This window comes from Haliaeetus albicilla, chromosome 2 (genome assembly GCF_947461875.1).
Source record: "Haliaeetus albicilla chromosome 2, bHalAlb1.1, whole genome shotgun sequence".
NCBI lineage: Eukaryota > Metazoa > Chordata > Aves > Accipitriformes > Accipitridae > Haliaeetus > Haliaeetus albicilla.
Window position 1 is genome coordinate 52,092,715 of NC_091484.1, and position 15,380 is coordinate 52,108,094.

The 15,380-nt window shown below is 46.6% G+C and overlaps 2 protein-coding genes and 1 long non-coding RNA gene across 6 annotated transcripts in view; all 3 read right to left on the reverse strand.

Moving 5' to 3' along the window:
• Positions 1-4,342, reverse strand: part of GLCCI1 (glucocorticoid induced 1) — a 57,828-nt gene extending 53,486 nt beyond the window's left edge. For 2 of the 4 annotated variants that reach the window (XM_069774506.1, XM_069774501.1), the window contains exon 1: positions 3,312-4,325. In XM_069774506.1, coding sequence (XP_069630607.1) covers positions 3,312-3,783 — 472 coding nt within the window. In that variant the 5' untranslated portion in view covers positions 3,784-4,325. Of the gene's footprint in view, positions 1-3,311 lie in introns of all 4 variants that reach the window. The other 2 variants (XM_069774513.1, XM_069774519.1) reach the window with 2 other exon arrangements.
• A 3,712-nt stretch (positions 4,343-8,054) lies between these two features.
• Positions 8,055-9,416, reverse strand: LOC138688201 (uncharacterized). The gene is made up of 2 exons (XR_011327258.1): positions 9,041-9,416; positions 8,055-8,763 (listed from the first exon to the last, which is right to left on the reverse strand). It is a non-coding gene; the product is annotated as an uncharacterized lncRNA (long non-coding RNA).
• Positions 9,417-10,426: 1,010 nt separating this feature from the next.
• UMAD1 (UBAP1-MVB12-associated (UMA) domain containing 1) overlaps positions 10,427-15,380 on the reverse strand; it is a 112,660-nt gene continuing 107,706 nt past the window's right edge. The window contains exon 5 of the mRNA XM_069774564.1: positions 10,427-11,116. Within this exon, the coding sequence (XP_069630665.1) occupies positions 11,067-11,116 (50 nt within the window). The 3' untranslated portion in view covers positions 10,427-11,066. The remainder of the gene's footprint in view (positions 11,117-15,380) is intronic.

Genomic DNA, 15,380 nt, shown 5'->3' on the forward strand with positions numbered 1-15,380 from the left:
ATTTACGGCATCCTAGAAACAAGGGAGAGAAAAGATGATGATGCTTTCATTCATGTAGTAGTGATGTCAACGCCTGCAATGGTAGTTGCTCTGACCTGTAGAGGCTCAAAGCTGGAGTGTTTTCACAAAAATCTCCTTTATAAAAAGAACCTGTGGCAAATCACTGAAATATCCACAACAAAATGGCTTAGTAGCATAGCCAATTCAAGGAATCTATACTGGAAAATGCTGAAAGGAGGTGGGGAAGGGGCTGGTGTCTTAAGAAGAGAAAAACATCTATCCATCAGAATCATAAGCAGTCTCCAGCACGAGCATATTCGCGAAACAATCCAAGTCAGACTGCAGAGCCAAAGACAAACAGACCTCCTGCACTGGTGAGAAAAACAACAGGATTATACCTAGAGCCTAAGCTCACATTTTACAGCAGTGGGAAATGGTTTTGAAAAACTGACAAAAAAACTTAATCAAGTCACTTCCCCAAGACCTGCATACTGATAACAACTATAAATAGCTGGAGTAGCACATTGTTTAACAAGCTGCAGCAAGATGGTCTCTGTTTGAAAACAGAACATTTTTATTCCCCCCCCCCCCCCCCCCCAAGTCCTCCATTATTACTGCAGCAGTCCTCCGGTTCAGCAATCAATTTTCTATATACTACTATCACTGTATAGACTACAAACATCATTTTTAGTATCCATACATCATGTACTAAAATGCTGAGAACAAGCAGGGAAACAAAGACAAAATCCTGCCCCACAGCATGCAACTATATTCCAAATTGTGTAAAAACAGCTCTAGGTTGCGGGGCTTTTTTTGGTAACCTTTTTTCATTTGCAAGACTGAAGAAATAGGGTATCTTATTACCCTCGCCTGCTAGAAAATGGTGCCTGTATTTCGGTAAAATAAAGCTGTTGACGTGTGCAATTGTGGTCATTATTAGGGCGATCACGTTGTTTTCATTCATTCATTCAGGATTTGCTAGAGGATGTCAGCTTCTGCAGCAGCAGCTGGCTTGACCCGGAGGAGGGGGAACAAATTCCTTGCAGCGCATACAGATTACAGGGTGCATTTCTGGACGGACCATTTATGATTTTATACATTGCACTCATTAAACCGAACCAAGCCATGTATGCTGCTAACGTGGTTCACCATGAGGCAAGCTCAAACAAGTTTAATGATGGAAAAGTCATTCAGTACTAATTTATTACGGTTAAAATAGCCCACAGATGAAGAAGACTGAACCACTTTCTAAAATTAAAATTTCCCCTCCAACAAAAAATTCATACATAGTAACGAAACACTTCACTGCTTTGCAGTGTTTTTCCTTGCTTGCAGGTAACTGCCCACATTCCTCCCTCTTCAATACACCTTAAGCGTAGACCTTTATACACTGCACCACTACAGTGTTTTGCTCCGGGTTCACATAATTAATTTACAATATTCAGCAGCAGCAGCATCACTATTCATATGCACCCATTTTTTTTTTTGTTTTGCCTAGTTTCCCATTAGCATTTCCCAAAGGTTAAAGAAGGAGGAAAAAAGGAAATTACATTTAGTGTATCATACAGTGGGAAAAATAGGATCCTTAAAATTGTAAATAGAGCTTGAATGAAGCAAAACCACTGAAGCTCAGCTCCATTTTCAAGCATGCAAAAACTTCTGCATAAATAAATGATCTTCTTGAGAAATAAGTTACGAAGCATCTCTGTTCAGATTATGACACAACCAATTTGGTCATCTGCATAAGCACAAATACTGTATAGGGTAAATTAACTCCATGTGTAACTGGCAGTGACATTTTGCTCATTTGCAAAATGCTGCCCGTGTCCTAGGACCATTCTGATGACAGAGATTTGCCGAAGTTACAAATACTACAGATCGTAAGGTTTTACTACACATTAAAACTGAAAAGGGGGGGTGGGGAGAAGGTAACAGATTCCACTGCTACAAAACACGTTGGCAAACAACACAGACCACAATTTGCCACAGAAATGAAACACGGCAAGACTTAAGGAAGGAAGAGAACAAGTGAGGGGTATTGAACCACATAAAACGTTCCCAGAAAGAGATGATGTGTGATACCTGATAGCTACAGCAGGATAACATAAAAAGTGCATTTAGTCTGATTCATTCAACTGCTAAAGTGATGGGGGAAGGGGGGAGGAGGTAAGATGGCCACTGCCACTTTAACACGTTCAATAATTTAACAGACAACCTGACGCAGGTTAAGTTGGACTTGCTGGGAATCAATTTTACATTTTAAACTTTACAGGCCCATTTTGGCTACACTGGGGTTGTTTCGTTTTGGTTTTTGTTGTTGGTTTTTTTTCTTACAGTCTCAAGGATTCAGTCCTGAATCTCACAAGGAGACTGTGTTATTTGTTTTTAAGCATCTCAATATGGGAATTTCCTTTTTGTTTTGGAGACTATGCTTGAAAACATTATATATTTTAAGCTAAGATGTTATAAAAATGCAAGTCTTTAAGAAAGCAAGCTCTGCAGAGAGGAAGGACGTTTGAGGCTTGGTTTTAACACACACTTACGAACTGGCCTGTGATACCCCAGATATACATCTAACCCACTAAGAACCCTACTAAATAACGACACCTGTAGACGGGGAAGAGGGTTAATTTCAGACTCGCTCCCCTACTACACACCTCCACTTCCAGAGCCCGTGCGCCAGGGCAGGAAGGAGCAGGAGCACTGTCGTCGGAGCCCCCGGCTGCTCCCCTCCGCAGAGGAGAGGGACCGGGCCGGGCCGGGCCGGGTCGGGGGGAGCCGCCGCCGGCGGCCCCCCGAGGGCGGCGGGGCTCGCCTCGGCTCCGCCGGGGAGGCACTTCCTCCCGAGGCCGGCGCTGGCAGGCGGCGCGGGGGGAGGACGGGGCTGTTTTCCCCGGCTGGCTCTCCCCCTCGCCCGAGGAGGAGAAGCACGGCATTGAAGGGCTCGCCCCCCTCCCCGGGGGGGGGGGGGGGCGGCGGGCCGAGGCGCTTCCCGCCGCCGGGCTGCCCTCCTGGCAGGGCAAACCCGGGCACGGCACCTGCCCCGCTGCCGCGGGGCGGGGCGGGGCGGGGGGGGTTAGGGCTCACCCTCGCCCCCCCACCCGCTCTCTAAGACTCCGGCGGGGCTGCTCGGGCCGGGCCGGCACTCCCCCGGGCTCCCACCCCCGCTGGCCCGGGGGAGGGCAGGGCAGGGCGCACCCCCCACAGCGGGGAGCTGAGGCCGGGGGTGCCCGGAGGCCGGGCGGCCCCAGCCCGGCCAGCACCCCCGGGGGGCAGGGAAGCGGGGCGCCGGCTTTGTCCCGGTGCTTTACCTCTGTACACCGGGGAGCTGGGGCTCCGTCTCTCAGGTGAGCTGCTCCTCCTGCTGCCGCTGCCGCCGCCGCTCTCCGGCGAGCGCCGCTGCCTGCCCTTCACCCTGCCCGGCTCCGCCGCGCCGCCTCCCGCCGCCAACGGCGGCGTCGCGCTGGGCGGCGGCGGCGGGCTGCCTCCGCCGCGACCCCCGCCGCCGCCGCCCCCCGGCCCGGTATTGCTGCCCACCGAGGCGGAGGGGGACCGGGTCGGGCTGTGCTGGTTGCCCCGCAGGAGCTGGTACGGGACGGTCGCTCGGATGGGCTGCAGCAGCCGGCTGGTGCCCGCCGCGCCTCCCCCGGCGCCGTTCCCGGGGCCCCCGGCCGTGCCGCCGCCGCCGGCAGTGGGGGACCCGGCGGCGCCGCGCCTCATCCTCTGCGGCGGGGGCTGGTGGTGGGACCCCCCCGTCTGCGAGGAGCTGGACGAGGAGGACATGGCGGGGATGCGCGGGACGCGGCGGGTCACTCGCTCCGGCGGCTGCGGGGGGCCCGAGCTCGGCTCCCGGCGCCCCGCATGCACCGGCCGCGGGGGGGCGGGGGGGGGGGGAGGAGAGGAGGAGGAGGAGGAGGGAGGGGGAGGAAGGAGGGAGGGGGCGGGGCGGGACAAGCGCTTCACGGCCCGAGGGAGTCTCCGCGCCGCCTGCCCGGCTGCCCCCGGCGCTTCCTATCGGCGACGGCGGCTGCTCCCACGCCAGGCTCTGGCCATCGCTGCCCGCCCCAGCGTCGTGGGCACCGGGGGCGCTGCCGAGCCCCGCGGCCGCTCACATCGTACGGCGCTGCCGGCTCAGGGCGGTCGGCGGCGGGGCGCGGCGGGGGCGCGCGCAGCCGGAGGGGGTAGGGCGGGGAGGGGGTAAGGCGCTCGCAGCCAGCTCCTGCCGCTGCCCCCGCCGGCGCCCGGGAGCCGCGGCCAGCACCATCCGCTCCCCGCGCCGCCCTGCCTCCGAATGGCAACGCGCAGCCCCGACGCCCGGCCGCGACGGGCAGGGGCGGCAGCCGGGCGCAACCATTGGGCGCCGCCGCCGCGCCAGCCCGGGCTCCCATTGCCCGGAGGCGCCGTCGCTCTCGGCTCTCCACCAATGACAGGGCGGCGGCGGAGGGCGGGGCGGCGCGGGGCGGGGGAGGCGGGCCGAGGGAAGTGGGATGTGGCAGCCGCGGGAGGGGCGGGGAAGCGGTCCGGCGCCCGCGCGTGCTGCCCGCCGGGGGCGGCGCGGGCCCTTCGGGGCGGCGAGGGCGGCCGCGGCCGCGGCTGCGGCCGCCTCCGCCGGCACGTGGCCCGGGCGCCGCCGGTCGGCGGCCGCCCTGCCGTCGGGGCGGCGGAGGGGCGCGGGGGAGAAGGGGGGGCGAGAGGAGCCGTCCCGCGGCCCGGCCCCCGGCGTTCCCGGCCGTCGGAGGCGGGCCGGCCCGGGGCCGCTGCGCTCGTCAGGCTTTTCCCTCAGGGGAGCGGCCGGGTTCTCCCCGCAAAGCCTGCCTCCGCCCGGGCCGCCCAGCGCGGGGGTGCGCCAGCGGCCGGTAAAGATGGCCTCCGCCGGCCGGGGGGGCCTCCGGGAGACGCTGCGGTGGGCCGCGCGACCCTGCGGGGCCGAGTAAATGGGGAGTACTGGGCGGCGTTGGGAATCGGTGGAGAGAGAGGGCAGCAGCCCCCCGCTCGGTGAGGTACCGAGGTACGCTCTTGGGTTTAAAGTTGGCCTTGGGAGGTGCCGACTTAATACTAAGTAAAGAGAGCAGGCGCTCGGAACCAAGTCTGGCAGCACCCCTAATCCCAGAAGACTCTCTTCGTCTCCCCGCCGCCTCCACTGCCGTGCAGGGAAGGCTCAGAAACAGCCAGGACTACCTGCAGCGAAGTTTGTTCATGCCCGTTGTATGTGACCGCCAGGCCTTCACAATGCGTTTTTCTTTTGCTGAAAGATCAAGATGTTCTCCAGATTCTAATGAAGTGCAGTTTCATCACTTCGTACAAGTGTATATGGGATTTATATTAATATTTTCCTAACGTACATCCAAAGATACTTCTCAGAGAATGTCAAGAGGAAAATAAAAAGTTTTACAGTGATATTAAGGAAAGTGCTTTTGTTCAAGGAGAAAGAGCTCCCGCTAGATGAATTGATAACACGAGACAATGGGACAGAAGGAAAATTAAGATGAGTAGCTTAATAGCTAAGAAAACAAATGGCTATAAGATCAGAAAGATAAGTTGAGCTGAGTCCATCAAGAGAGCAGTGTTTATGTTGGATCTGACGCAAATGGGATGCTAACGGAGGTGAAGGAACAATTCAGTGAGTCTTGCTTCATGGAGGAAGCCAGCTCGGTGTGATGGCCTCTCAGATTCAAAGCACAGGCTTTAAGAGAACAAAAAGGACATAGACTATAGGTAGAAGTAGAATGGTTGGTGTTTAACAAGCTGTATTCTACTATATAAGGTACTGCCTTCCAGTCAATCAGTAATCAAGCAAAAGTGTCACAGAATTAAGTATATCCCTTGTACTCTTTTTGATTATATGATAAACATTCATAATTGTCTTGTAGCACACTTCAGGTTACTACACTTACTCTCTAGTTCCCAAGCTGTCCATACCTATCCTTGTGGTTGGACTCGATGATCCTGAAGGTCTTTTCCAACCTAAATGATTCTATGATTCTATGATTTATCCCTTGGTAGCCCAGGAACCAGTTGATAGTCCCAACGAGAAACTGTATTCTAGGAAAATGCATCTATTCATGGGCTGTTAACGAGACTTTGTTTGCACTAGCACCATGTGATGCAGTCATCGTGGTTATGTTACAGAAAGGGTTGGAATAATACACCGCACATCCACATGAACGTGTGCTTGGTCAACAAAGCCACTCATATAAATTAATTCTTTAAAAAAACAGCAACCATGTACTTTTCCATTAGTCCAGTCTTTTTTTTTTTTTTTTTTTTTTTCCTGTTAGCATGAGCCAAATTTGTTTGTATAACTGTGGTGTAGAGACTTTTTCCTCCAAGGATTTTGCACTGTGCTTAATCACAGCTTATGAAGTCTAGCTAGTTTATTTTTTCTGCTTCACTGCACTGGGATCAAAATGGCTGGAAAGCATTCACCTGTAGAAGTAGTCTGCCACACTAATACCAGTAGTGTTTTAAACAGTAAGCACATTTTCCTATATCTGTAACTTTGTCAGATAACATCACTGATACAGTAATGTCTTATGGACCAAAAATCATTCGGTGTCAGCTGAGAGAGAAGGTGCATCTTTGACTAGGACGATAGCTTATAAATTGCAGGTATTGCCAGTGCTCAGGGTTACGTCAGATTAAAATAAGGTGAACTAGTATAACTCTTGAACTTAGCTGTTAGACACTATTCTACAATCCCTGCAAATACTTCCGTCATGTTCTTCCCCATCAAAACAAGTGAGATACTTGAATAGGAAAAATGGATGCATAAAGACAAGGTAAACGTGACACAAAGAAAATCCCACAAGTCCCAACACAAAAACAACCTCCCCCAAACCATAGGACACGGCGGTGTAAAATATCAGTAGCAAGTCTTCCTTTCCAAACAAATCGAGGACCATGCTGCAACCTTACAGACCGAACTGAACTGACACATCGCCTGCATAGCCTTCAAAGCAAGCAAAGAAGAAAAGACCCCCTGGAGCTGCTTCCAGTCACGCTGTTACCAGACACATCAACAGCTGTACGGGGGACACTTTGCTCCCCAAAAGTTATTTCCATCTTCGTCCCTTTCTTAACTACAATTAGCATACATAGTATAACAACACCATGTCATGTGCCCAGGAAACAGTGATTTTGGGAGTGAAGAAAGTATTCTTCCTTATTTTAAAGTGGTATGCCAACTGCTGAATTTTTCATTATGTTTTTGGTCTAGGTTTCAGAGTACTTCCCTCAGGGAATACCATTGCTCTCTAATATTCAGAAGATCTAACAGGGAAAGTGAAGCAAAAACTGAGCTCCTATCAGAATCTTCGTATCTTTCAAAAACCCATGTTTGCATTAAATACCTTGAGACGACTTTTCAAAAGCCACATAAGAGGCATTTCTTGCTTCTCGTTTCCATTTTAAGAAACTACCTTGTCAGATGACATGTGCTTAAGGGAGTGTACACTGGAGGTAACGGGTATTTCTGAAACTTAAATCCTTTCGGGAGACACAGGCATCCTTAGTGCAGCTTCTGGGAGAGGCATCCTGAAAGCAGTGGAAATTATACATCCCAGCAAGAGTGTGGGAGCAAAGGAGTAAACTCAAGGAGTGGGGCAGTGACACACAAGTGTGTAGCAAAGCTACGCACATCTCTCCTACTGTTATCAATTACTAATGGGTTCATCTCTCGAGGGCAGAAGCAGGTTTACTTGAGTGCCATGAGCCATGGAAACCGAGGTTTAAGCAGTCATTAGACACTGTGCAATCCTAATCCTTATTTTGTTCCTACTTGAAGGTTTTAGAGAGGAAAAACTCTTCAAATCTGGACATATCTCTCATTCCTAGGCACTTACCTGGGCATAAGGCCATCAATACTCGGCTCCCAGTGTATCTACCTGCTTCTTTCATTACTTTTATGTCTCTCTTATCTCCCTCTGTCTACGTTTTCTTTGCTGCCCTTCGCCCACTCCACTTAGAATCAAGTCCTTCGTGACTGTCTCCGAGGTTTTCAGACAGCGCCTAACACAAAATAGTAATGAGAAAGGGCGCATTTATCTTCACATATCTTCAGATCCATTCCCTGTATTTCACTTATTTGTAATGAATATACAGTTGGGAATATTACATTTGGGAAGACAGAAATAACAAGATGAACTACTTACATCCCAGTAATATTCTGGAAGAGACAGGAAAGCATTAGCTGTGGCCAAAGACTGGAACAACCCCAAACAACCCAAGGTGCAGCTCTCAAATGATAAAACTGGGTCTAAAATAACCTTGCCACTGCACACTTGCAGCATCCCTAGGCAGGAATGGGAGCACCACCTGTATTTAGGGCTCCCGTGTGAAGTGCTGCTTTCTGGTGCTGAGTAACACTGCTGAAGCAGGAGTGGCAAATTTTCCTAGAAAATGTCTGTCTCAAGCTGTGGAGTTGTTGGTTTAGTTTTTGGCCTGTTTTGCCTTTAAAAAAAGTTCTAGCTAGAACAAGCCAGTCATGGGAAAAACAAAATATATGGAATTATTTTTACTACAAGATTTTTTGACAGCTGAACTTCATCAGCCTTCATCAGCCACGCTCCATCTTCTCAGCTCCCAAGTGTTCAATGGCACAGATATGATCTCCTCAGATCAGCTCAGCATTCTCTGTCCACAGGCTTCTTGGGACTTAACCTTGCTATTGTGCCATTGAATTCTTCAGGGCTGCTGATACAGAGTCATTATCCCCACTGCTGGTTTTGTTGACCCTCTCCAGGGAAGAGGTTGGAGTTGAGAAGTCTGGGTGAAATGCAGAGGAGCGAGAAATGGGACAAGACATTTTAAAAAAATATATAAAAATGAAGGAAAGTATTTGGGAATGGGGTAGGAGGGCCCGGATTCAGGCACAGAGAGTAAGGGAGAGCAGGAGCCAAAATGGGGCAGGTGGAGGCAGGAAAAACCTCTGTCTCCCCATTCAGTGCCACTTACAGCACTTCCAACTCAAGATGACTTTCAAGTCTCTACATGCTCAAGTTGTCTTCCAACAACAAAAGGAAACCCACTACTGAGGACCTACCGTCATGTTGCTGATCATCCAATTTAGGGCCAAACACGTGGTCAAGTGTTAGATTTCCTTTCCTCATGTCTTTGTTTTCCTGGAGATGGGGAAAAGGCATTAAGTAAAGTAAAGGAATGTTGGACCTATGGCGTCAAACAGTATTTATACTAGGTCAAATTAGTATTTGTGAATACTCACAAACTGGCAAATTTCAGAATTAATTTTAGCATCAAATTTCAGCAAAAAGCTATTATAGGGCTGTCTTTTCAGTCAAATGGTGCTTGTTGCTGTATTTCATTCAGTGCACAGGATTGTCACTATGAGTAAGGACTGCATAATGAACAAGCCAGGAAGCTACAGAATAAGAACCGTAAGATATCCTCTTAAGAAAATTTAATACTATTGTGGATAATTGTCTTTTTTCCCTGTCTGCCAGAAGCTTTTTTGTGATACTGAATAACTCACTTAAACCAGAACCTGCCCATTAACCATTACTTTTGTTATAACAAAATCTTATCTCATCTGGAATCAGACCTGCTGCTACATCCTCTCCTCTTCTTCAGGAAAATAGGCCAGCCGCTTGGGACTTTTGAATTATGTATTCCTTAGGCATTTGGTTTAACATAAAGGCAAACATTCAACTCAGAGCTAAAATCACCGATCCTTCTTCTTTCCAGGCTCCTCATTCAGTCTGAAGTTTTTCTTTCTATCCGTTGGTACAGGTAATTCCATTCAACACTTTCCTTTAGCTAACAAGTCAACCATGTCAGACTGTACCCCGCGAGAAGCTGAGTTTTCCCCAGCCAGCAACCCTGCCCTGCATTACTGTTCCGAGTTTGGTCACTTGACTCAATCACTGTCTCCATCCCCTCTCCCCACTTCATCATCTGCGAAAAAAAATCCGATTGGCACAGCTGGCACTAAGGCCGAGTCCTTCCACAGGAGTAGCTGAGGGCTTTTGCAGGTTTGTTTTCCCTTTATTCCATTTCCAGGCAATCGGTATGGGGATACTTGCGGCCAAGTTTATGTGGTTGCTGAACACCAAAGTGAAGCTGGTTGAAACAGTGTAGAAGTATTCTGATAACCTGATGTGTCAAATGTAATGGACACTTTTTGCGGGTTTTACCTTAATTTCTCTTGCCAGTGTCTTATCTGTAAAATATCAACAATAATAGCTAAATAATGCAACACCTCATGTTGCATGGACATAATGAAAATAATTCTTCCTGTTTGTAAAACACCCTCAGGCTACATCATAGAACCATCTGTGAGGAAACAAATTATCTTTTCAGAGTCGCTTAGGTACTCTACCTTAAGTAGGTACAGCAACAGTAACTTGAATGGAAAAGGTAGAAACAGTAAGCAAATACCAGTAGCAACTTGAATATATTTATATTGTTATATTTATTACTAATCATACCAAATATAATAAATGAAAGGAAAGGCAACATTTCATGTGAGCAGTTACCTTGCTAAGGATATTAGGAAAGCACAGATGTGCTGTATAGTACTTTGATTTATATGGCATTTTACTTTTTAAATGAGCAGCATCCCCTTAACAGGAGAGATTTGAAGCCATTATGATCCATTAAAACAGTTATAAGTGTCTGATAGTAGAGTCCCTGGCATCTTTCCATTAGGATGTCTTGATTTGGTCTATATCTGGTTTTTTGTTGTTCTTTTTTGAACTGCATTAACTGTGAAAGCCCCTACCACACCAGTGCCCTAGCTGTTCGGTTTGTGCTGGTGTTAATAAGGGTACATTTTGACAATACTGATTTAAAAGGCAAATCTGAGGGTTTGGGAACTCCAACCTCAATTTCGGAGAGTCCTTCTCTGGATTTCTTCTACCTCTCTGTTTATCCTACTTTACTTTTTCTCACAAATAAAGCCTTGTTCACCACCATCTTTCTTCTTAGGCACAACAAACAGCACCGAACTTTATTTGGAGCTTGTCACCACTGTTCCTTTACCAGCCAAATGGGATGCTGTTGAGTGACACAGTGGACTCCACAACCACTACTGGGAAGTAAACATGCTGTCTCTACATCTTCAAAGCAGGAGAACATTCTCTTGTTAAATAGGTTTTGCAGCCTGGTAAGAAGAAGAATAAAATGTATTAGAGAGCCACTTTGTTTAAAGAATTTTAGGGTTTGCTACTCCTTAAGTGACATACACTTAATAAGGATGTTCCATTTTGAGAGCTTCTGTGCATACAACAGGTTATGGTGCCAGAGCAGACTCACAGCACTAAGGTGAAATGCTGGAAATAATTATTATTATTTCCAGGCAGGTAATATATTCGCCAGTAGAACAAATATTTACTTGTAAATGTGGTTTGTTGGTGTGACAGCTATAAAACAGGCTTTAACAGTTTGCCTAATGCTAATTTACATACAATAAAAGTGCATTTACATAACACTACGGAACAAACCTGTAAAAACAAGGAAGCCTGCAGTTAGCTTAAAAGTGTGCCGTTTAGGTGGCACGGTATTTAAGTGAAATATATGATGCATTTCTGTTTTAACTGCATGTTTCATTGGGTTTGTGAGTTCATGTCACGGCCTTAATTGCATTTAAAAGCAGGTTTGGGGATGTGAATTTCCTTTGTAGCTTTTACATCCCAAACTAAAATAGAATGCAAAACTTAGGCATCATTAAAAGAGAGACAAAGGAAAGGGAACTGCTGGTAGGTCTCAGCAGCTGGGATAATCTCCCACAGGGAGAGGTGGAAACCTTATTCCATGAGTCATTTAATACCGAATAAACAAAGCACTGGAGAATAAATTGTAAGGCATGATTTTTTTTGTTGTTGTTCATTGACAGAGGGAGGGCTACTTGACTTAATGGAGCTTTTCCTTTTTTAAGTTCTGTATTAGTAGAAAGCATGGACAATGTTACAGATCTACTTTTCCTTTATTTCTCATTGTCATTTTGGTTCTTGCTGTAACTGTAATCTAGTAAAGGCATGAGTAACTTTAGCCCCTGCGCTGTGAAGTAAAACTTTATTTGCGAGATTGAGCCCTCAAGAGTTGCTGAAATTCAGGATCCTCTTAGAAAGTGGCCATCACTGATGTAGTTACATAGTGTTTTAACTACAGTTCCATAAAAGGTTTTGCACACCTGACTATCACAGGTCCTGCTATTAAATGCTATGCTTTAGTGACAAGGCTCTGAGGAAGGTAGCTGAGTAAGCTGTGTATGTTGGCATGGCATGCTCTTGGTCTCCAGTGGAATCCAGGAGACTGATAGAAGGCAACAAATAACCCCTTTGCATCAGTACAGTAGGAGCATGTCTGTAATCAAACGTAATTATGGAAACACTACCAGTCAGAGCTGTTACAGTCTTGCCTGTAATCAAGAACAGCATTATTGCAACATTTATTACTCTCAAAAGTAATCTGAGATTTACGGGTCCTTGGAAAGAAAAGCATTATTTGGCAAATCTATCTATATGTGTTATTCGTCCATGAAGAGAGTTCTTTCTTTGAGAGATCAGAGCAGTTCCAATGAAGTACATCTTTTGGATAATTTCTTCAGATTCTTCATAGTCTTAAATGACAAAAAGCCACACGTTACTTGAAGAAATTCTTTCCGAGCTTGTTATATGCAAACTTGGACTGCCCAGCCAGGTAGATGTAGGCACACATAATTTCCCTGATGCTTGAGATATAATGTAACCACAACTGGTGGAGATAGAACTACTACATTCAAATAAAGAGCTGAAATTAGTGTCATCGTGCAGAAATTGAACTCTTTGATGTAATTGTTCAGTTATTTTAAGTTCAGGATGGAATGTCTCAAGGGGAAGACCTGCTGCTATAGTACAGAGTTATGGCTTTGGCTCTTCCAGCAGACAGTGTCTCTGTTACATGAGAGGGAATGTTAAACAGAAAACGTATTTGGAAAAAGGACGATATGTGAGATAACTCATCATAAGAAGCATAGAGAAAGGGAGTAAGAAGTGCGGTTGATGCTGCAAGGTAGAAGAAGCTGTATCTCAATTTTTGAAAGAAGAGGGGAAAAAAGAAATTTTTTGTGACTTCTTAGCTCACAAGGGGACAGAAGAGAGCTCTGAATTCAGAAGTGAATGGGATGTGGGTGGGAAAGAAATGGAAGAAGAAAAACCTTGTTACCTTAAAAATGCTACTTCAAAAGGTTTGGAAACCAATTAATAAAACCACCTCAAAGCTCCCCAAGGAAATTGTGTGTTTTGTTCTACAAGTTACATAGGTGATCTGTAGAGTTGATGTGGAGGGCACAAAAGCTGTTACAGACTACTCCCCATACCAAGCCTCTGAGGTTAGGAGAGTCAGCTCCTCTGTTTGTGTATATGGTGACAGTTCTGCCAAATACTTCTCAGACACAGCAGCTTTATCAGTGAGAAGGATCTAGGCTGCCATGCAAAGATAATCCTCCCCGTGGTGTGTCAGGCTTGAGGAAGGGTGTGATTATCATTCCAGAGAAGTGTAACGTGAACCTGTGCCTCCCGTTCAGCCCAGTGGTGGCTAGGTCAAGGAGGCTTCTGCTCTTTTCTCACTCTGTCTTTCTTTTCTTCTCTTTCTTTCTTCTTCCTTTCTTTCAGCAAACAACTTATCTTCATGCTAACTTCTTTTATCATGTACATTTAAGATGCCCAAAGTGTGAACCAATGCCCCAAGGCACAGTGCTCCTTGGAAATGGATCTCCAACTAGACCATTAGCAGAGTACTAGGTAGATGGGAGTTTCCCATCTTGGGGTGTTTGGATGGCTGCTGGCTCTGATTAGCATCTTACAATGACAAGTTTTCTCTGAAAACAGCCTAGTGGAGTCTTTCACAGGACTGAATCAGCTCTGCTAAGCCTGGTGTTTCAAGACTTCTCTACCAGCCACAGCCTGGGACACAGAAAGCTCCGGTCCCCACATAAGGGTGACATGGCACTTCCACACCTTTGATTGAACAGGTCTTAAAGATGGTTGTTGCCTGTTCTGTCAATTCAAGGAAGCAGGCCCTCATCTAATGAAATCAGGTGTCTAATCCCCCAGGTCTCCTGAACTCCTGTGTGTCCTTTTTTTTTTTTTTTTTTCCACAGGAAGGACAAGCACATCAAATGCCAGATGGGAGAATGGTGATCCTCTAGCCACATGGGGCTGTTCTTATTTATGGGTCATAATCCAGAAACAAAATATTTGTGTGTGTTTGGGGTTTTGTTCTGGTCTTGCAGGTCCAGCAGCAATGATGGAGTTGAGCCTGGAATTCAGTACACAAAAAATACAGAAAAGTAAGGCCGACAAAACTCAAGATTAAACAAATAACTAACTAGTGCATGACAACAGCAAGTGAGCTTGATCTTTTAAAACCAGACAAATTTCTGCACCAAAACCCCTTTCCTCTCTGTGGGCTTCATAAAGGAAGGAACAGAGGCAGCTGCAACCACTTCAGCTTCAGAGATGGGGCTCCCAGTAGTCAGTCCTGCGAGAAAGCACCTGGCTGGCCTTAACGAGCATTATTTTCTAGAATGTTCCCCAAGCCCTGCTGGCAGGGAAATATACCCGCCTTATAAGGGAGAACATAAAGAGGCAGTTCTCAAACAGCACATGGTTTGACTTAAAAGCTTTCCTTAAGGGCAGAATTAATTATATATCATACAAATCTATTCTATATTCTGTTTATACAATTATAAAGCATTATGGTTAATTAGTTGTGGTACAGACTCCTGAAGCAGAATCTGGTTAGAGAATAAACAAAAAACTCAGTCAGCTGCAACAGTGGTTAACAACTTGCACTTTCATATCACCTTTCACACTGAACTCTCCTGGAGCGTTATATAAAAGTTATGCAATCCAGTGGGCTTGAGTTTTATATTTTTTGGAGGTTTTTGATTTTATATAAAACTGGAATATGCTGATCTGAAATGGCCTGACATTCTCACACCCTTAAGAAATTAAATTCAAAATATTCCCTAAACTGTTTTTCCCATTTACTGCCATAGCACCTGAGTGACCTAGTGGTTAATCATGATCCTATTATGTCTGGCATTGAATATACACAGAACATAAGTACTTCTCCATCCCCTTTTCCTCTCCTGATATATACAGCTCTGACTGGCAGCCGTGGGAATCTCTATCTGTCTGCCTCACTATCCTAAAAATAGGGGTGAAATCCTGATTGTGAAAAGATTTTGATTGGACTGAAGTGTGCAATACTGCATAGGTTTTGTTTTCAAACTATGTTTTTACATTATTTTTATGCGATGAAGTGGGCTGACATGCCACAATATTAATGCCTCAAACTGTCAGATATCTTTGAACTTAATTACCTTTTTGCCATCACATTATTTAATGCTGAGTCTTATTGTTGTGTATATGCTGCTACAG